Below are 23,211 nucleotides of genomic sequence, written 5' to 3'. Positions count from 1 at the left end.
CCAGTGTCTAAAATACAGTGATGCCCAGTCTTAACAGAGTTGTAATTCGTAAAGCTCAGGGATCAGACCTTTGTGTGACCATCTGTGCCTTTCCTCATAAGTAAACAACACCGTCTGATGATCATAAGAGCCCTGGTGACTACCATCTTGGGGGTCGATGCTCAAAGCCAGGTGCCAAAGCCCACAACTCAACAACCCTGCTAAAAAAAAAATAGCTCAGGGATGCTCAAAAGGAATCGATATGCAACTGATATACATGCTTAAGTCACGCTAGTAAACTGAAAGTAGGGGAAGGAACAGGACTGGCGCATGTGCACAAAGGTTTTGCATTAAGCATGGCTCTTGTGCGCATGTCCAGACAAAACCGGAACTGCAAACACACATCAGTGCTGTTTTCTGCGCTTTTATATGTGAGCCTTCCAAAATTTTAAGCGCAGAAAAGCAGGTGCCAGTGTGTGCTTTCACTTTTGGTTTGCTCGGACTCGCACACGTTTGTTTCTCACTATCTGTTCTTACAGTTGCAAGGGCTTCCTTCTGCTTGCAAAAGGAATCTCCTGAAAACCTTTAACACTACCTATGGCCTGAATGAACCCAGGATCTTTGATTTCTGCCAAAACCGAATCTGCAACCAAAGTTGGCTGCTAAGTTTCAGCAGAAACTGAAACTGTAAATGAAACTGTCCCCGCCTCACTCCCTCTTCCACATCTGACCAGAAAAGCTCCCCTCCCAGGCCTCTTCCCTCCTGGTGGAAGCCCCCCCTCCCCCAGCGATCACTGTCCGCTCCCCCATCTCACCCGACCACCCATAGGCCCTCCTGACACAATGACCACTGCTTCTGATTCAGTGGCTGCGGAGACTTCCTGAAAGGGCCTATGTGTGGTCGCGTGGGATGAGGGGAAGTGAGGCATTTTTTGGCAGAAATCTGAATTCAGATTTCAGTCTGATTTTGGTGAGGAAACTGAAATTCAGTTGGCCTCTAACACTACCCCTAAGCTAGCGGTAAGTTTTCAGTGTTAAAGGCCATCCTTTTGCCTCTGGGCATTGCAGTGCTTCTGTTTGAACATTGGGAAGGAATACTACAGACCTCATTTACACCCATTTAAATATAATTTCAAATAAAATTTGTGGCTATCTTTGGCATGCACGTTAACACTGGTGCTTGACGCCTCCGAGCTTTCGGCGCTGTATAACCTGCACGAAAACCTGGTGTTAACTGTATATTAATGCAGGCGGTAGTTTTGAATATCGGCCCCTTGGACATTAGAAATATTTTTCTTGCTTGTGAAAAGCAGGACCAGTATCGCCTTCTCCCTAGTGGATTCTCATAACATTTGTCCAAGGAGCGCTTGTTGAACAAAATCTGGGATCTAAAGCCATCTTAAGAGACTAAAATGCAACATGTAAAATAGAATATATTTATATTTCTTTTCTGTCTTTACAATGGTAGTTAAAGTTAATCAACAACTGGGAAAAGCATTCAGAGCTTGACTTGAATTCTTTCCAACCTCTCTGCATGTTAAATACATGTCTATGTATGTTAATGGAGAGAGGATTGATTGGGGGGGGGGGGGGGGTGCAGACTTGCCAGCATTCAATGAGTCATCTTCCTCACTCCTGCTAGGGAGCAAGGATCTCCCACTGAACCAGGGGCTGTCCTCTGCTCTCTGTCCCCACTGTTTGTCTTCCTTGATCCTGACCTGCTCAAGTGTCCAATACCACTCTCCTCATTCCCCCACCCCCTTGCGTGTCCAGCATCTCCTGCCCCCTTCGGAGGCCCTCCCAAAACAATGATGGCTGGATGGCAGAGGCAGTGCTATAACCAGGCTGCCTATGGATGGCTCCACCAGGGCCTTTCCTCTGCCATGTCTGCTTACAGGAAGTGATATCACAGGAGGCAGACATGGCAGAGAAAAGGCCCTGGCAGGGCCAACCTCAGGCAACCTGTTTACAGCGGTATCTCTGCTGGTGAGCCACTGCCGCCGCTTTGGGAGGGCCATGGGGTGGGTGAGAAAGGAGAGTTTGGACCTACGTGGAGGGGGAGGGGAACAGAGAGAGATGCCAGATCTAGGGGGGTGGGGAGGAATAAGCAGATAGAGTGGCCAGACATACACAGGGGGATGGGACATAGAAAAATGCTGGACCCTCAAAAGAGGTGGATGAGGGGAGAAGGAGGAGAGAGGCTGGACTGGGAGGGTGAAGGAAGAGAGAATGACCCGGACCAGAAAGGGGGGTGGGAAGAGGGGATGTATGCTTGACCAATGGAGAGAGGAAGAGATAGATACCAGACCATGGTGGAGGGAGGGGATTCAGGATGCGAGAGGGAGATATGCTGGCCTCAAGGTGGGTAGGTGGGTTGGGGGCAGGCGTAGCAGAAGACAGGGAGAAATGCTGGCCTCACGGTGGGTGTGAGGCTGTGGTAGCAGAGGAGAGAGGGAAGGGGAAATGCTAAAGCCAGAGGGGGTGCATGAGGGAGAAATGTTGATGGTATGGTAGGAGGTGCAAGAGGAAAGGATGAGAGAAGGAAGAAGCTGGATATGGAGAGGGGCAGTGCTAGATGCAGGAGGTGAATATGGAGAGGGACACAGAGGGGAGATATAGGATAGGATGGATAAAGGATGCAAAGGAAAGATGGATGGTGGACATAGAGAGAGAGAAAAAATGTGAAAAGGACAGAGATCCTGGAAAGAGAGTTAAGAAAAAATAGAAAAGCAGAAAAGAGACACTTGGACCAAAGCAATGCTGAGACAACAAAGGTAGAAAAATATATATATTTTTCTAAATTTGTTAATATGTCAGCTTTGGGAAATGTGCATCTCTGATAACTTGCATTTCAGTTTCTATTACTAGGATAGATTTTCTATATAAGTCTGGAATGTGTTTGCTTTTAGAATGGTTTAGTTACTGGAGCTCTGAAAGGGTTTTCCCTCCTCCCCCCTCATCCCCAGTACCTTGGGAGAAATGGTGTTATAGGAGTCCCGATTTAATTTTTTCTCCCGTGGTTCACTGTGCTAAGCAGCCTCCTCTTCCATCGGCAGCAGGAGATGGCGTTAATAAGACAAGACATCATCTCCTGCTGCCGCGAAGCCAGTCTCATGATAACTGCAAAATCTCATAGCTCTTATTGCAAGACAGAAGATAATATTTTATTAAGACATTTCCTGCTGCCTGAAGGGGAGGTGGCTTGTTGGTGCTGCAGCTGAGGACTAGTGGAGTGGCTAGGCCTGGGGGCTGTAGCTTTATCTATCTATCTGTCTTTCTGTCTGTCTATCTATTTATATTCTGTACAATCTTGGAATTCTTGTAAGAAAACAAAGAAACATACACAAAATAAAATATAGCATTCATCATACACATCAAATAGACAAAAGCTCCATCGTGCCCATAAAATAAAGTTATTACCATTTACCCTCTGATATCCCACTAGTGGAAATATATGCACTTATTTGACAAACAGTAGCACTGCTCTAACTCTTTCAGTATCACCGTCCACTGTGTTCTAATTCTCTGGTGCTTTCGCTATCCTGGATACTGCCCAACAGCTAAATTCCAAAAAGTGTTATAAATTCTTCAACAAGAGTGCCTTGTTTCGCCATTCACTTTTGCTGCTTCAGGAAGAATACCATTTCCACTCGAAATTGCGAACTTGCCTTATCCTGACAAAAGATGGCTTCGGATTTCAAAAAGACACCAAGAATCTCTGTCAAATCAACGAACTGAAAAATTTAAATGGGCCAGTGTAAGCTAATAAAATGCATTCCACTCAGTGCTCTTATTCAACCCCCCCCCCCAGCATCTCCACAGTGTCAAGCTGATAAATCCATTGTTGTTCTGTTCTCCAAAGAAGTTTTTTTTGATTCCCACACCCACAGTCTCTTTCCCTTAGAAACTTGAATCTATGACAATGCATTGCAGTTGTTCAAACGTATGATTCAAGGGGAGGCTGTTAAAATTGTAGAACAAGCTTTGGAGTCTCACCCTAAGCCAAATCAAGTACCTACACAATTTTTGTTAAGTTTTTTAGAGCTGGCCCTTAAAAACAATTTTTTCTTATTTGATGACAAGCTGTATCTTCAGGTTTCTGGAGTAGCAATGGGGGCATCATTTGTCCCTTCGATAGCTAATTTGTGTATGGGTCAGTTCGAAGAATACTATGTTCTTTCACAACAAGGTTCAAAAGATAAACCTTGCTTTCTCTACCTCACCACCTCTCCCTCCACTAGTCCCTTCCCCTCTCTCTCCTTCCCCTAATTCCCTTTCCTCCTTTCCTGAAGTTACTATTGAGGAAACTACACTTCTCCTTTCTTCCTCAAAATGTACCACCTGTTCCTCTGATCCCATTCCCACCCACCTTCTTAATGCCATCTCTCCTGCTCTTATTCCTTTTATCTGTCACATTCTCAACCTCTCACTTTCCACTGCGACTGTCCCTGCTGCCTTTAAACATGCTGTGGTCACACCTCTCCTTAAGAAGCCTTCACTCGACCCTACTTGTCCCTCTAATTACCGACCCATCTCCCTCCTTCCTTTTTCTCTCCAAATTACTTGAGTGTGCTGTTCACCGCCGCTGCCTTGATTTTCTCTCCTCACATGCTATTCTTGACCCACTACAATCTGGTTTTCGCCCTCTCCACTCAACCGAAACTGTGCTTACTAAAGTCTTCAATGACCTATTACTGGCTAAATCCAGAGGTCAATATTCCATCCTCATTCTTCTTGATCATTCCGCTGCTTTTGACACTGTCGATCACAGCATACTTCTCGATACCCTGTCCTCACTTGGATTCCAGGGCTCTGTCCTTTCCTGGTTCTCTTCCTACCTCTCCCTCCGCACCTTTAGTGTTCACTCTGGTGGATCCTCTTCTACTTCTATCCCTCTGCCTGTCAGTGTACCTCAGGGTTCTGTTCTTGGTCCCCTCCTCTTTTCTATCTACACTTCTTCCCTTGGTTCATTAATCTCATCCCATGGCTTTTCCTACCATTATGCTGATGACTTCCAAATCTACCTTTCTACCCCTGATATCTCACCTTGCATCCAAACCAAAGTTTCAGCGTGCTTGTCTGACATTGCTGTCTGGATGTCTCAACGCCACCTGAAATTAAATATGACCAAAACCGAGCTTCTCATTTTCCCCCCCAAACCTACCTCCCCGCTCCCCCCGTTTTCTATTTCTGTTGATGGGTCTCTCATTCTCCCTGTCTCCTCAGCTCGAAACCTTGGGGTCATCTTTGACTCTTCTCTCTCCTTCTCTGCTCATATCCAGCAGATTGCCAAGAGCTGTCGTTTCTTTCTTTACAACATCCGTAAAATCCGCCCCTTTCTTTCCGAGCACTCTACCAAAACCCTCATCCACACCCTTGTCACCTCTCGTTTAGACTACTGCAATCTGCTTCTTGCTGGCCTCCCACTTAGTCACCTCTCCCCTCTCCAATCGGTTCAAAACTCTGCTGCCCGTCTCATCTTCCGCCAGGGTCGCTTTACTCATACTACCCCTCTCCTCAAGACCCTTCACTGGCTCCCTATCCGTTTTCGCATCCTGTTCAAACTTCTTCTACTAACCTATAAATGTACTCACTCTGCTGCTCCCCAGTATCTCTCCACACTCGTCCTTCCCTACACCCCTTCCCATGCACTCCGCTCCATGGATAAATCCTTCTTATCTGTTCCCTTCTCCACTACTGCCAACTCCAGACTCCACGCCTTCTGTCTCGCTGCACCCTACGCCTGGAATAAACTTCCTGAGCCCCTACGTCTTGCCCCATCCTTGGCCACCTTTAAATCTAGACTGAAAGCCCACCTCTTTAACATTGCTTTTGACTCGTAACCACTCGCCTCCACCTACCCTCCTCTCTTCCTTCCCGTTCACATTAATTGATTTGATTTGCTTACTTTATTTATTTTTTGTCTATTAGATTGTAAGCTCTTTGAGCAGGGACTGTCTTTCTTCTATGTTTGTGCAGCGCTGCGTACGCCTTGTAGCGCTATAGAAATGCTAAATAGTAGTAGTAGTAGTAGTTTATCCCTCATCAGGTTATAATGAGGTTGTATACTTGGACAGATACATAGATGACATATTTCTGTTATGTAATAGAACTTCAGCTGAATTACGCCAATTTGTGGAAGAACTTAATGGATGTCATCCTACTATCAAATTTGATTGTAATTTCCATCAAGAACAAAAAAGCAGCATGAAACCGTGCATGGGGCTGTAGCCCTTAGTGCTGCTGCCCACTTCCTTTCCTCCTCCTTCCCTTCAGGATATAACTTCCTGTTTTGGAGAGGGAGGAGGAATGGAGCCAGCAGTAGTGCGCGCAGGTCTATGGCCCCACGCATGGTTTCATGCTGTTTTTTGTTTTGCCACTTCAAGGGTCGGAGAGGAGGAGAGCAAGTGAGATGTCCAAGCCACAGGGCAGCTGGACGCTGACGCCACCAGGAGGGGACCTGAGTCACCCCAGCCCAAATTTTTGGAGCCGGTTGTTAAAATTTAACAACTGGCTTCCAGAATTCTTTAAAAAATAACAAGCGGCTCTGGTGAGCCGGCTCCAGCATACCGCTATGTATGGTCATAATTTTAAAAAAAAACAATTAACTAAAAATAAGTCCAATCAGAGTTATTAGGCCCACGAAGAATGGAATCAACAGTGAATGCCTGAGATCATGGCCAGGATGAAAACCATGTTGATATGTATAAATATCATGAATATCCAGAATGCCCTGCAGCTGTTGACAAGCAGCCTGTTCAAATATTGTGGCAACAAAATGGAGCAATATTGCTTACCTCTGAAGGCTCAAATAAAGACTTCCTTCAAAACGGTGTGAATTAATGCCCACTTAAGAGAAGGATGCATCAAGCTTTCAGTAATGGTACTCATAGATTGTAAGATCATGAGAATCCTGTCCACATCAACCAGAAACATGTTTTTATGCCAAAATCATCTGTTCTTTGGAGCTAGCTAATTGCAAGTTACATCAGCTATTTGAACAGAATTTGTAATATAATCTACTTTTCTTCCATACAATGTGAAAGGATCCACTGAGGTGATATGAACGCGATGAGTCTCACAGCAGGTAACTGACAAAAGAGTTGTTGGACCATGTAAAGTAGATCTCAGGGATGGCTTAAAGCTAATTGAATTTTCCTGTGGATGGTCTTATCTGTCATAGAGCATGTCCAACACCAGATAAGCTCAGCTGGTGTACAGAACATTTTTTTTTTCACAACTAAATCCTGAGAAAACGAATGCCTTCTTTAAATTTGAGGAGACAGTTTTCACAAGGGCCTGCTCTACCAATCCTAGAGGCCCACAAATTCACTAATGAAGTTACATCCATCAACTTGGGGCCTCCCATTCTCAAAGGACCATTTAGCAAAAGCAACTAAGCCATCATTGTATTATCCTATATAATAAAAAGCACCTCCAACGTTCTGAAGCTGACTGCATGGACATAAGCCTTGAGGCATTCGTTCTACTGTCTCCCACTTCGGTCCAGAAGCGTCACCAGCGACAATGCCCAATCAGCAGCTTTCGGAACGTTGGAGGTGCAGTTTCAGGCTTTTGCCACGTGTCTCCCCCCCCCCCCCCCCCCCCGAGGTCGCCGCCCCTCCACCCCCCCCCCCAGGTTGCCACCCCTACCCCCTCCATCCCCCCCCCCCAAGGTCGCAGCAGCCACTGCTCCCCCCCCCCCCCCCCCCAGGTCGCCGCCCCTCCGTCCGACATCAGCTCAGCTGCCATTTCTGGCCACTGCTGCTTCTCCTGTCGAGCAGCAGCGACCGGTACAAAAACAAACAAAAAAATTAAACCTGCAGAAATGCTTTCAAAAAGGAAGCAGGGCACCGCAGGCAGCCATCGGCTGTCAGCTCTGCATCCGCTCTTCCTCTCACCTCTCACATCACTACCCCTAGAGTAGAACCCCGGAGGAGCGCAACGAGGTGAGAGGAGGAGCGGATGCAGAGCTGACAGCCGATGGCTGCCTGCGGTTCCCCGCTTCCTTTTTGAAAGCGTTTCTGCAGGGTTTTTTTTTTTTTTTGTACCGGCCGCTGCTGCTCGACAGGAGAAGCAGCAGTGGTCGGAAATGGCAGCTGAGCTGACGTCCAACGGAGGGGGGGAGCGACGGCAACCTCGGGGGGGGGGTGGAGGGGAGGAGCGGTGGCACCATGGGGGGGGGGGGTGAGCAGCTGCACCCTGGTGGGGAGGGCGTGGTGGCAAGGGCGGCAGGGGTGGGGCCTGAAACAACAGAGGGGGAAGGGGTCCTGAGACCAGAGGGGGGGGGTCCAGAGACCAGGGGGAAGGGGAGTCCTGAGGGGGGAGGGGTCCTGTGACCACAGAGAGGGAGGGGGAAGGGATCCTGCGACCACACAGGGAGGGGGGGGGAGGTATCTCTGGCACTCTCTCTCTCTCTCTCTCTCTCACACACAGTCAGTGTCTCTCATACACTGTCTACCACACACTCTATGTCTCACACTGTATCACATTCACTCTCTATGTATCACACAGTCACTCTCAAACACTCTCTCGATCTCATACACTCTCGCTCTCACAGAGAGTCTGTGTATCGCACACATACTCTCTCACACTATGAGGCATATTTTCAAAGCACTTTGGGAGGCTAAGTTCCATAGGTTTCTATGGAACTTTGGGAGGCTAAGTGCTTTGAAAATGAGCCTCTATATCTGTCTCACACAAACACTCTCTCACACACACTGTATCTGTGTGAAACACACTCTGTCACACTCACTGTGGCTCACACACTCTCTCAAACATACACACTCCGAGGAAAACCTTGCTAGCACCCGTTTCATTTGTGTCAGAAACGGGCCTTTTTTACTAGTGACATATAAATGAGCATGATTATAGCTTCACTATAGGCATCAGAATATTTAATTGAATATTAAGAGATCACATGATGGTCTGACCAGGATACAGAGAACACTCACAAGGGCAAGCTATTAATTAAATTCCTGAACCACTTGGCAAGAATGTAAGATTAAGAATATGGCCTTATTTATGTGGGTGTGGCCACCATCTGCATAATGCAAACATTACCAATAAAATTCCATTGGCTAAAGATAAAGAAGTAGAGCATCAATATGTGAATTAAAATCACCTAGTATAAGTAGATTAAAAACACCAAAATCCAAATGTATTTATTTGGTAAAGGCATTAATCACTAAGGCAGAATGTATACCTAACAAACAGTCCAGGTCTTAGTTCGGAACAAGGTCATTTTTGATTTATTAGGGAATGATGTTTCAACCCGGTGAAACTGTAGAGCTACCTGTGCTAAAATAAGCACTTCTCCACCACTACCTGATAGTCACGTTTGATGCCTTAAGTGAACAAGGCTTGATCCAGTAAGACTACATCCAGTTTAAGAATCTATGCTTCAGTAATGCATAAATGTTGCAAAATTAAAATCCTTCACAACTTCATATAATAATATAAATCTTTTTAAGAACTGAGAATCCTAAAATCACTTTCTACATTGTTCCCAGTGGCATTTGAATCAAAGCTGGTGGAGGCTGAATAGAGCACACCTTAAATATGGGGTTGAAGAAACCATGATGACTGTTCTCCAAAACTCAGAAGTAGGCAAGTGATTCATAATGCAAATAGACATCAACTGGTCTACAAAATACTACAAAAAAAAAAAATCCAGCATAAGCAAATTAATCCCCCAGTGGTCTGACAACTTGCAATCTTTTTGTGTGTAGAACTAAAAAGGTAAAAATATGCTGTGAATGGACTTTGTCATGACAAGGTTTGGATAAAATATCTGAACAATATTAAATGTTGGTTTGCCACCCTCTTCTCTGCCTTTCAGGAGGAGTTACAACAGCCCCTTGCGAAACTTCTGCCTGAGAGAACTGGGTAATTATTACAGCCTCTTGATGGGTTGATGGTGGGCAAACTGGCTTTTGTTATTATTCAGAGTATTTTCCAAAAGTTACCATGATATAAAAGTGCGTTCATAGTATAACCTATACTTTAAGCATTACAAACAGGTCACTCAATACCTATTCATTAAACCTTTAAACAGTATTTGAGAGGCTGGGTTTTCCATGATATACACCCAGAAGGGACAGATCACTATCTAACTGCTCCTCAGACAACCTCTCCCTAAGACTCCAATGCTCAAAACTCCGGCGCTGTACTAAACAACTCTGGAACAGTACATCTGAACAACTCCCTAATGCTCAACGCTAATGAGATGCAAGTATATGTGCGCTCATAGCGTTGAGCACCAGGGAGTTGTTTAGAAGTTAGGGGGAGGATGGTGCCTGGCTGCTCAAGAGTTGTGCGCTAAGCACAGTTCTTCAGCGTATCCCCAGAAAGCCGGAGGGAAGGAGAAGGAAGAGGTGCCAGTTACCAATTCGCGAAATACCTTTAGCACTGGTTCATGTTCTGAAGCACACATTGGGATTCTGTTTTCCGCGCCTTTAAATATGTGTTTCAATTTTTTTTTTTTGTTAGCTTTTGAAGGCTTATATTTAAATGCAGGAAACTGGTGCCAATGTCCGCTCTCACTTTAGGGTCTGCTCTGACTCGTGCACATTCGTTTTTCACAACCAGCTCTTAGGCTTCCACAGGCTTCCTTCTGCTTCCAAAGCCAATCAAAACTGGCAGATTTTAAAGAAGACTTGCTCATGTCTCTTTGCTTCAAACTCCCTAACGCCTGCTCCGAGCTGGAGTTATTTTTTTTTTTTGCAGAGGTAAGGCGGCTTTGTTTTGTGCTCTGTAATCCGAGCATTGGGAGGAAATAGGAAATGACCTCATCTACATCCATTTGACTATATTAGCATGCTAATTGCCCTAATCCTTGATGCACTCGTTTCCTGCGCTTAGAGCCTTCTGAGCATTCTGCGCTAGTTAATGCAGGCGCTAGTCTGGCGCTGATGGCCTCTAGTGCCCGTGTTTTCTTCTGAGCATCAGAGCCTACGGAGGGTAGGGGGTGGAAGCAGGGCAAGTCATCTGCCTCTCTGAATCTCATTTGTAGGATGTCTCTCTGATTCACAGTGCTTATGTGCCTGAACTCACTATAATCCAGCTACTACTGCTTGTTTTTCAGATCCTCTGTTGGAATGCAGTGATAATTAGTAGATTCTATATACCAGTGGTTCTTAGTCCAGCTAGTCAAGTTTTTAGGTATGATCAGGGCTTTTTTTGAGGGGGTACTTGGGGGTACTGAGTACCGGCACCTTTTCCATTGTCTGCTAAAATTGACCCATGGTCCTCTAGTTTTAATGAAAGAGCTCAGGCTCTACACACCAATTCTGCCTTGTCATTGATTCTGTGACTGGTTGCAGGGGGGCTGGCTATTGTGGGGTGGGTCCCTCAGTGATCACCCCACCCCTGAAGGGTGGCCTAGCATTTAAGTACCGCCACCTTTTTTGCTAAACAAAAATGCACTGGGTATGATGTATGTGCAGGTTTCATAAAATACATGAGTACATGCAGATATTTACACCACTTTAGAAGCAAGAGTAAAACATTTATTGTTTAATAGAACGTTCTATACCGCCTGGGCCATGTGATCATGACGGTTCACAAGTTCAATTAAAACAAAAATATAGAAAGGAATGTCATATTTCTAGGAAAGACCTATTCAGTCACTTCAGAGCCATGTATCCAACCCTGCACCCTAAAATCCTAGTATATTATTACAACAAGAAAACAGGTTTATATAAAAGCATATCTCTCAGATTACCCTAAATTCAGACTGTTCCCCCATCTGAAATATTCAATATTCCAAATGCTTGAGTGAAGAAGTACGTTTTTAACCTTTTTAAATGTGTGCATAGAGCATTTACATTCTGTTGTTTATAAAGTCACATATGTGCTATCTGGCGTTTGTAAAATAAGCACCTTTTGGGGTTTCTCACATAGGTGTTCTTAAAGCATATATACATGCACACCGGTTGGCCAAGCAACCTGCTTTATACAGTCCAGTCCTGTTCTTTAAGTAATTCCACTATGCTGCTTAAATATGAACAGGACATACATCTGTCCTGTTTTTCAATCTGACCATTGAAGAAGAAGACTTAGAAGAGATTGTTCTGAATATCATAGAGCATACATATGGATAGATCCAGGATTTTATAAAGGAGGCTACAGATGATGTTATGCTTCTTCTGATCTTATCTCGACCCATCTTATTTCTGCTCTGCTCTCCCCCTCTTTTGCTCATTCCAGTTTCCTCTTTACCAGCCTTTCCTGTTTCTGGCCTTTTCTTTGCTTTGCTTCCCCCAGCATTTCTTCCATTGCTGCCTCTTACTCTCTTAGGTTCCATTCCATATCCCCTTGCCCTTGAATTACTCTCTTTCCTCTTTCTCCAAGCTCCTCCTTATTATCTTTTCCTCCTTTTTGTCCATGTTCCTTTTCATCTCCTCCTCCCCCCATGCTCCGTTTCATCTCCTCCTCCTCCTCGCCCACCGCGTTCCTTTTCATCTCCTCCTCGCCCACCGCGTTCCTTTTCATCTCCTCCTCGCCCACCGCGTTCCTTTTCATCTCCTCCTCCTCGCCCACTGCGTTCCTTTTCATCTTCTCCTCCTCCTCGCCCACCGCGTTCCTTTTCATCTCCTCCTCGCCCACCGCGTTCCTTTTCATCTTCTCCTCCCCCTTCCGCGTTCCTTTTCATCTCCTCCTCCTCCTCGCCCACCGCGTTCCTTTTCATCTCCTCCTCCTCCTCCTCCCCCTCCGCGTTCCTTTTCATCTCCTCCTCCTCCTCCTCCCCCTCCGCGTTCCTTTTCATCTCCTTCTTCTCCCCCCATGTTCATCTCTTCTTATTCCCTTCTTTCATCTTCTGTTTTCTCTGTTCCTCACGTTCCTTTATCTCCTCCTTCCCCCATGTTCCTTTTCATCCCCCCCCATGTTCCTTTTTCCCCCTGTTCTTTTTCATCTCATCTTATTCCCTTCCTTCATCTTCTGTTTCCACTCTTCCATGTTCTTCTCCATTTTGTCTCCTCCTCCTCCCCCCATGTTTCTTTTCTTCTCTTCCTTCTCTTACCTCCGTGTTCCTTTTCATCTCTTCCTTCCATGTTCCTTTTCATCTCTTATTATTCCCTCCTTTCATCTTTTCTGTTTCTTCTCCTCCATGTTCTTCTCCATTTCTTTCTCCTCTGTCAGCATTCCCTTCACCATTTCTGCCCATTGGTTCTCTTCTGTTTCGTTTTCTCACTCTCTTCTTTTCTTTATGTTCCTTTGTTCCTTTCCACATTTTTCAGGTTCCTCTTCAGCTCCGGCTCCTCTCCTTCGTTGGTGCAGATAAGATGACTGGGGAGGAGAGAAATAAAGAAGGTTGACCTTTAAAATGTGGTAATGTTCAGTATAGATTTGTGCAAATGGATGTATTGTGTTTTAGAGATGCATCATTGGCCACTGCCCTATAACATATACATGTGTATATAAAACACACAAATGTGTACACGTGTAAAGAACAGGTATGCATGCAGACACATAAGTAAGACACTTTCTTCTCTGATATCTGATATTCTTAATTTAATTCTCCACAGGTTGCTGGGACTCTGTAATAACTTTGCCTATGTAGTGATGCTGAGTGCAGCCCATGACATCTTAAGGGGTCAGGAAGCTCAAAACAGGACTGCAGAGGTGAGTGATTTTAAAGCATTTTAAGAGGGAACCCAGGGGTGATTGGACAGGGGGACACTGGGTAGGGAGTATGGGTGACTGATGGAGAGCTTAATAGAAAGTTTTTACTGACACTGCAAACATGAATAAATGTATGTTGGAACAGAAAGGCAGGACCTTTTATACAAAAGGGGCATGGCATCAAGGAAGCAGACACACTAATGCATAAGGGAGGGAGAAAGGGAACTGGATGCATCATGAGCAGGGGAGTAGGACAGAAAAGAAAAAAGCAGAGTTCTATTCCTTTTATCTCTATCTATATCTAATGTCACTGTTTGTATTTTTTTCCAGTTTGAAGTCTTCACTACAAGTATCTCTTATAATGCCTCCTCCCTTCCACCATTGTCTTCACCTCCGCCCAACTCCAACAGTAGTCGTTATGATTGCAATGCCATCTCTACTGCGGTGAGTCCCTTAGGAAGAGGTGTGGAGAAAGGGACAACACCACCTTCATCACCATAAATTATCAAAGAAGAGGGGAGGAGGAGAGCTGCTATCACAGACACTGGCCATGTTATTGTGGGATGACTGAGTTATCTCCTTCTCTTTCTTTCTCCCTCTGCAGGCGATTCTGTTAGCTGACATCCTGCCCACCCTGGTGATCAAATTCACAGCTCCCTTCTTCCTGCACCTTGTCCCGTACAAGTAAGGAACTTCCTTACCCATTATAACCTGGGAGTATCTCTGTGTGCTGCATCAATCCTTGATCTAGGGAGAAAGTGTGTCCTGTGGCAGTCCTCAGTCCTAGAGAGATGGTGTTTCCTGTGACCATCCTCAGTTGCAGGGAGAGGGTGTATCCTGTGTAAGTCCTCAATCCTGAGGAGATAGTGTGTCCCATGATGGTCTTTGGTTGCAGGGAGATGCTTTGTTGGGGCAATTTTAAATAGCACAATACTAGTGAACAGCAAAAAATAGACCCAAAGGGTGAAATAATTTAAAGTTCTTAGTATATGGGTATAGCCCTCAGAGACCGAGAATTAACCAAGGTCTGACCTGCAAGACTCCAATATCTACATAAGATTGTAGTGTCTGCGGTCCTATCTCTTTCATAGGGCTATTTTATACCTTTTTACAGGCTTCTTCAGGTTTGGCCCAATATAAATGTTAAACCGGGGTGTCACTTGACCGTGCTGGGACGCAAATACTAGGACCAATTCTTAACGGGCCCGTTGTTTATTCAATTAGAGGGGTTATTGCGCCACTCCAGTGAAAGCTAAGTGCTGTTTTGAAGTCTTCACTGTTGTTTACTGAGATTGTATTATTCAGCAAAAAGAATGATTCTCTTGATATCAACTAAAAAAATGATTTTCTTTACATAAGTAAACACCAATATGGGTATAAAATAGCCCTATGAAAGAGAGAGGACCGCAGACACTACAATCTTATGTAGATATTGGAGTCTTGCAGGTCAGACCTTGGTTAATCCTCGGTCTCTGAGGGCTATACCCATATACTAAGAACTTTAAATTATTTCACCCTTTGGGTCTATTTTTTGCTGTTCACTAGTATTGTGGTATTAGATTACAGAAGCAAGAAGAACAGCTCATACTGTTTTTTTGAAGCAATTTTAAATAGCCCACATTATTTCCAATACATGAAGGCATTTTTAGCCTGCGCATTGCGGTAAATCTTCAAAGGGAAACAACATGCATTGTTCCCCTTTGAAAATTAGAAGCTGCAAAGTATGCATGGTAAAAGCACCATCGTATTTTGAACCTGCTATTTTGTGTAGGTATCAGAGAAGGGGATAACATAGCTCATGTTCTTTTGAAAATGCCAAGCATATATACTGTTGTTCTCCCCAGAGCTAAACACTCCTGGGAATGGTTCTTTTGAAAATGCCAAGCATATATACTGTTGTTCTCCCCAGAGCTAAACACTCCTGGGAATGATTCTTTTGAGCCTCATTGAAAAAAAGCATGCTGCACATGCCTGCCCGTACTTATATCCAGTTGTCAGCAAAGTTGTTTTATCCAGGTAAATGGAAAATTATCCTCTGCTTGTTTCCTCCCCTTGCTTAGTCCAAGGAGTCCCTTGTGGTAAAGCACAATTTTCAAAACCTTTCAACCAAGTATATAGGCCTGTCTGAAAATTGTTCCTGCTTAATCTGGTAAAAGCATACATGGGCTTCCATAGACTCCTTTTCAGCCCGATTGTAAGGAAATGTTCCCAAAGGGATGTTTAGGTAGGGGTGGGGGGAAGCATATATGTGACATTTTCACAAGCAGCTGTATTATTCTCTCCTCTCAATTGCTGTCACAAAAGAGCAATTGCAATGTAAGTGGCCATTTTAACATTTGTGACCAAGGTGAGATGTTCTACCAGCATGTCATTGCAATGCAGGGATCTGTAGCAGTCTAGCTGGTTATGTTTTCCTAACTATACCTTTCAATTAAAGATATATTATTGGTATAGTGCCAATGGTAATTGCAGTGGTTCTTTTTCAAAGTTTGGATTTTTACTGTTTAAATCCTGGGAGTTAGTACTGTTTTGGAATGGCAGGTTTTGGTGTTCTAGGAGATACCGTTTGTGCTGCTGTTACTGAGATGACACCAGAATTTGAATATTCTGTTTTTTTTTATGTGAGTGTCATAGTGTGTGGGGAGTTGTGGATGTGGAAGATTTACAGAATTGGAGGTTCAGGTTTTCTGTTGAGGTTCTTTTACCTTGGTTTCTATGACAATACTCCTTTTTATAGGCACATATTATATAAAGGAAAATAGATGCCTACTTCCCCCTGGTTCTCAGCCTGCTGCTCTAACTATTAGGCTACTCCTCCACTATGGCCTACCCGATTTCAGATATACTCTGTGCTTATTCTGCCTTTTACTGCCTGCAGGTTGCTTTATAATCTTGCCGTGCATGCTGGTAGATGCTGTATAAACCTTCCTTGAAGATCTCTGCTTCAAGTTAAATTATAGGCTCACTTTTTTGATCTACCAGGTTACTTTGAATTTGAGTTTTGTGTAAGCAGGCTAGTAATTCCCATACTGCCATGTGGAAATTTACATTTAAAATCTTCTTGCTTGGTTGGTATAATATAAGAGAAGGGTGTTGATCTGGTTTTGAGTCTCTGGGGAGGGGTCTGGGTTCTTTTTGTGTATTCTTTAATTTATTATATCCATGTTTAAGGGAAATCTTTTTGGGTGAGGCAGTGGCTATTGGCATTTTATATTTTGATGTATTGGTATGGTCTGACAGATAAAGATTATGGTCTCACTATCAGTGGATTTGATGTGTAGATCAGTTATAGCATAATCAATGACCCTGTGGCCCTGTATTCAGTTGAAAGAAAACTTGCCCAGGGAGGCTTCTTGTGTCTCTTATTGAAGATATGCTGACCTAAGCTGTCCAGCATATCTAAGAGTCTCTTCTCATTTCTGTTAATTACATTGTCGGAGCTTTTTCCTTTTTCTAGAATACTAAAGGCCATGTGTATGAAACGTTAGCTCTTGCTAACATTTCTTAAATATCTTACAAAGTTTCTTTTTATATACCGCTTGCAAATAAAAATAATCAAAGAACAAAAGATAATGTGCCTCCCTGTAACCACCTGCCTCCTTCCTATGCCCAATATATATCCTTAAAATATTTTGTCCTCAAGTATGTTGTGCTTCTTGCCCTGATTGAAACTGAATTTTGTTCACTGTATGCAAGACCACTGTAAAGGTATTAAGTACACTAAGAAAACCTTCAACGTGTTCCCCTCTTAACTTTTAGGCCCTTTGCTGCCTCCCTCCCCCCCACAAAAAAACCCATTCATGATCACCCCAATACCAGCCCTCCAATACCATCCCAATACCAGCTAATGGAAAACTGCTCACTCTTCCTGTAGGTAAAAGTATATACTGGTCATTAGATTTTCTCGGGCTGTCCATATCCATGTTTGGCTTTTACTGCACTGGCTTTTTGCTGCTGCCCTAGGTGACTGCCTAGCCCTGTCTAATGGCAGAGTTGGCCCTGACTGTATGTTAAAATGTTCCCTTTTGTTTGAGAAGTAGAATTTACAAATTCAATAGTTGCAAAATATTATGGATCAAAATAAGGAGAATCTTCAGGCTTTATCTAGAAGACGAGAGGTTTCATATGATATCTGGAGTAAATCATTTGCTATTTGAATCCACGACCGTGTTGCATTTTTCTTGAGAGGATGAGTATATCCATGTTCTTAGTACCAAACTACAATCCCTGCTGGTCACTGCCAATCCTGGTCCTTCTTTTTTTGTGGCTGAAACTAACCACTGTTTGAAACCTTGTAGACAGTCTGTAGTTGAGTCTTTGAATCAGCAAGTTTCACGTGATATAACCACACTGTAATTTATCACATATCCGTGAAATCAGTTTCTGGTTTAGTCTGTGAAAGCTGTTGATGTTCCAGTTACTGATTCAGAATGATTTCTTCTTATACTAACTGGGGAGGGAAATTTTCAATAAAGCCATTTGATCCGGGTAAATACCTTTTGAAAATCACCCTGATCAAGTGCAACTAAAAGACTAAAGAGCATTTTTTAGCACGTTTAGATCAGGGAAAGACAACATCATAATCTTCAAATATATGCATGTTAATTTGCCGTCCCTCTGCCACCTACACAAATAGCAGGATGCAAAGTGCACAGACACTTTTGGCGTGTATACTTTGTACTGGCTGATTTTTCAAAGAGAAATAGTACAGATCGCTTCTCTTGATAAACTTGCAGAAAGTACACACATTAAAATTGCTAGTGCAGAAGGTAAGTCTGTAACAGGGTGCCTATTAAAAAATTGAAAAACTGGCGGGCACAGGTGAAATTTCTGTTCCCGTGCAACTATCTAACGTATTCTTCTGTGTAATATATTCACTATCTAACATGTACCTTGCAGCTCTGGCCACACATCACCTGGCACACATACTTGTGTGTAGTTATACATATTCGATAACGACCATTCTCATGTCTAAAGCATGTTTTACATAAAGACGTGTGAAGCCCCATTTTGTATAGGATTGTCCAAAGCTGGGCATTCACAATTTCCAGCCTATTTTACAAAAGGCCCATTGAACACAAAGCCATAAGATACATAGAAAAATAACATATGTATTTGTCTAAATGTGCAGCTGGACTCCCCACCTCTGGAACAGTTTACGCATGTCTCTTTGATCTGAACCATCCTTATAAAGCCTTTCAAACCTTACTAAAAACAAACTGTTTTTGCATGGTGTTTTGTGGGGGCGGGGGGGGGGGGGGGCTAAACAATTGATCTAGGCTTGGTTGGATTGAGCAACTGTGATTCTCTTGGAATGTTTTTCTCTGATTATTTTAAACCTTTTCTATTTCATTTTTCTTATAAACCGCCTTGACTTGCTTTTACAAATGGTGCAGTATAACAAATCTCTAATAAATCATAAAAAGTGACGATTTTCACTACTTATTCATGTAAGTGCCAGCAGTTAAAGATAGTCGTATTTCAGATAATTATACATATACCAGTAGGCAGTTAAGATGCCAGGCTCTTAAAGTGAAATTATAACTTCTTATGTTTAAATCATATTTATTCAGAAATTTTGCAGCAAAACACAACACATTGCATGTTAGAAAAATACTAGACAGAGATACTCTAGTTTCATTTCAAACATTAATAAACCCACCCCCATTCAGCAGCCCCCCCCCCCCCCCCCCCCCCACTGCACAGCTGCAAAAGTCCAAATGACATAGAGGTGTATTTTCAAAGCACTTAGACGTACAAAGTTGCATGGTAACCTATGGAACTTTATAAGTCTATGTCCTTTGAAAATGAGCCCTGAAGTCGTTTAAGAATGCGGTTCTGGGCTGCTGGCTGCAAGGTTCCCCAAAAGCATTCCCAAATCCTTTGTAGAGGAGTGTGGTAGCCGTGTTAGTCCACTCTTAAGGTTATCAATAGAAATCAAACAAAATAAAACATGGAAAAGAAAACAAGATGATACCTTTTTTATTGGGCATAACTTAATACATTTCTTGATTAGCTTTTGAAGGTTGCCCTTCTTCGTCAGATCGGAAATAAGCAAATGTGCTAGCTGGCAACCTTCGAAAGCTAATCAAGAAATGTATTAAGTTATGTCCAATAAAAAAGGTATCATCTTATTTTCTTTTCCATGTTTTATTTTGTTTGATTTCTATTGATAACCAAATCCTTTGAAAATATTGTCCTTGAGTAGAGTCACATTTTTATGTAAAATACTAGACAGATAATCACAATTTGCCCCTCAGTCACTCCTCAAAAGTTAGAATGAACAGTTATCTAACACTTACTTACATGTGATTCAGAGGAAGTTCATAAACCAACAGGAACATTTTAAATAATATATCCGTCCAGTATTCAAAGCGATTCTGTTGAGCAGGAGAGGCTCCTGCCTGGCTAAATTGCATGTGGCTATCTAACTGGTGATATTCAGCGGGATTAACCACCCCTGCACTGCAGAGCATCAGCAGAGCCTGGGAGGAGCCAGTACTGTTAGCTGCATATGCACACCACTAACTGGTTAAGTAAATGGCTAAAGTTAGGACAGTGTAAAAGCTGCCCTACTGATAGCTGTGGAGAGAACCAGGCAACAGGATGAGTATCAGCCAGTGCCTGGTTAACTCCTTGGTAACGGTCTAAGGGATTCTTGGGCCCCCTCCCTCCCACCCTCGAAGGCAGTACACCCCAGACCAGGCCCCCACAAGTCCTCCTACTTCCATAGCGCCCCCCCCCCCCAATGGCCTACATGGTCATCTAGCAGGGTCCTACAGGCAGGAGTGATGCCCACTCGCTCCTACTGGTCATGGCTTCTGCAACCCCTAGCAACAGCCCTGCGGTAGCAAATGTGAGACTGCTGCTAGGGGTTGCAAAGGACGATATTTAGCACTTAAAAAAATGCTGACCACTACAGGCTAACTATCAAGCAGTATGTGTATTCCCATGCAAGATGGAAATGCATATATAAATTTGTGTACTGACTAGAATATGCACCCTTTTGAATCTGTATGTCCTGCAGCAATTATATGTCTAAATAGTGGTATTGTAAATGACACAGAAGGTTTCCAAAATGACCTCCTTATATATCACTGTATCAGTCAATTACTATTTTTTTTTAAGTAGAGTGGGTGTGGTAGCCGTGTTAGTCCACTTTTAAAGGTAATCAATAGAAATCAAACAAAACATGGAAAAGAAAATAAGATGATACCTCTTTTTATTGGACATAACTTAATACATTTCTTGATTAGCTTTCGAAGGTTGCCCTTCTTCGTCAGATTGGAAATAAGCAAATGTGGTAGATGACAGTATATATTAGTAAAACATCCAAGCATTTCATTGACAGTCTAACAAGGTGGGGATGGGTAAATTTTTTAAAATTGTATTCAGATTTTCTAAACATAAGAAAATACACGAAATGGAATTTACATTCAAAAAATATCACAAAGAAAAACCCATTGTTATTAAACCACCATCAAGCCCCAGTTAAGAGAGAAGTAGTAGCAAATAAAGACGTAAATATCGTAATATAATCAGATCTAGTTAATCACTTATCAGGTGCAATTAAATATTTAAACTCCACAAATACCATTTCTCATGTCCTTTAAGAAAAATCTCAAGCTGTAAAGAGTCCCATAAAACATATTCCTTCCCTTGATAAGTAATAAGACACTTACATGGGTATTTAAGAAAAAAAGTTGCTCCCAGGGCTAGAACTCGAGATTTCAAAGCCAACAAGGTCTTCCTTCTGAGTTGCGTAGCCCTGGAAACATCTGGAAAAACATTAATCTTCTCCCCACAAAAACTCACATGTTTTTTCCCAAAGAACAATGTGAAAATCATAAACTTATCTCATTCATTCTCAAGTGTAACCAGCAAGGTAGCTCTTCTACTAATAACATCATGCGTATCTTCTAGGAAAGCTGTTAGGTCAAACTCAGTTGTTACTAATTGATCAACCACTTCTTAATCTAATTGAAGCATCTTTTGATCTGGTAAATATTAACAATTAACCAAGGAAATTGTCTCAGATGTTGGTAAACTCAGAATTTCCTTGAGGTACTTCCTCAAGAGAATTTCTGGAGATAATAATAAATTCTAGGAAAGTTCAAAAATCGCAGGTTACAAGCTCTTCTGGCATTTTCTGTCATTACAGTTTTTAAGTGAATTGCATGAGAATCATTGAAATTCGAGATTGAAGCAGCCTTCAAAACTGAAACCTGAGATTCCAAACCTGAAACAGATGTATCTTACGACTTTAAATTAGTATCCCCACAGTCAATTACTGTTTGATACAGGGATACATTAAACTTTTGGTCATTCTGCTATTGGACTTTATACTATTGACCCAGCTTATACCAGTTTATAGCCGTTTCTGGTTCCATTTTATGAGTTTCTCACTGGTGGTTAAGCATTTTTTTTAAATCATTCAGTTTATGGTCTCTACGTTCAGTTTACCTCCTGTGTCCCATTGTGTTTGTTTAAAGGGTTATCCCCTAAGTCTGTAAATGTATGAGCACAGCATCTCCCTGTCTCTTGATACTCCTTTGAAGGCCTTTGCTGGATCTGTAATTTGTCCTGGGTTGATGCTGCCTCAGTGAAGGTTTTATATTAGTTCTGGTATTGTTTGTAGTGGATGTTTATGGGTATCAGGTGCGTGCACTTTTGGTGGGGGGGGGGGGGTATCTTTCCATATATGTTCTAAATTGATTCATGCCTCCATGTTACATCTTTATGGGATCGGACCAAAAGTCTGGCCCCATCTTGTGTTGTGGTGCACTTCGCCATATAAAGGTTCTCATTGCGGTTGATTTCCTGGTGATGAGCTACCTATGCATCAAGTATCTGAGAGCATTTCCATAACTGAGAGTTGTTTTGCAAAATACTGGTCTTTCCATCCCTTCTTATTTTCAAACTGGTGAGGATTACCTTTGCTGATGGGGATCTGTCATGGCTCCCGCCATACCTTACCGTCCACACCCCCCGGGCTGCGACTTCCACCTGTACTGGGAGGATGGCTCGGGGCAGAAGAGCCCCCACCGGTGTTCAGCAATGGGTTTGTGGCGGCAGCAACATTCCTGTCCACCGTTGCAGATGGCGGCATTCCTTTTTGGCCACATGAGTGCTTGGCAGCGTTTCTCTTCAGCCACATGACTGCTCAGCTGACTGCAACCAGGGATGAGCACGCATCCCTCCTCCTCTTCAAGGAAAAGCCACTGGAAGTTCCAGGGAGGACCTGGGAGATACCTCTGCCCTCTGGACAGTATTTAAGCTCTGCTCCTTTTCATGTTCTTTGCCTCAGCAACGGGTTCCTGGACTTGTCCTTCCTTGCTGGTTCGTTCTTCCTGTTTGATCTGACCCCGACCACTGCCTGTACCAGTATTCTGCATTGCCGCCTGTCTCGTCAGCTGCCTGTATATGGAATCATCTATCTCCTGACCACTTCTCTCCATATGGAAGCCTTGTCTAGACCAAGTCCTGCTGGCCGCCTGAACCCGAGGACTCAACTCTCAGGAAACGGTGGTTGGATCAGGTGAAGAACCCCAAAGGCTTCACAGTGGTCTTCTGACCGGTACTTGGGCATATTCCTCATCTCCAAGC

The 23,211-nt window shown here is 43.3% G+C and overlaps 1 protein-coding gene across 2 annotated transcripts in view; it reads left to right on the top strand.

Annotated features, from left to right (window-relative positions):
• CLN3 (CLN3 lysosomal/endosomal transmembrane protein, battenin) overlaps positions 1-23,211 on the top strand; it is a 71,506-nt gene that overhangs the window by 17,140 nt on the left and 31,155 nt on the right. For both annotated transcript variants that reach the window (XM_030210163.1, XM_030210162.1), the window contains exons 3-5: positions 13,509-13,605; positions 13,936-14,049; positions 14,210-14,289. In XM_030210163.1, coding sequence (XP_030066023.1) covers positions 13,509-13,605; positions 13,936-14,049; positions 14,210-14,289 — 291 coding nt within the window. The remainder of the gene's footprint in view (positions 1-13,508; positions 13,606-13,935; positions 14,050-14,209; positions 14,290-23,211) is intronic.

The sequence above is a fragment of the Microcaecilia unicolor genome, chromosome 7, assembly GCF_901765095.1.
Source record: "Microcaecilia unicolor chromosome 7, aMicUni1.1, whole genome shotgun sequence".
NCBI lineage: Eukaryota > Metazoa > Chordata > Amphibia > Gymnophiona > Siphonopidae > Microcaecilia > Microcaecilia unicolor.
This window is presented reverse-complemented; position numbering and strand designations above follow the sequence as displayed.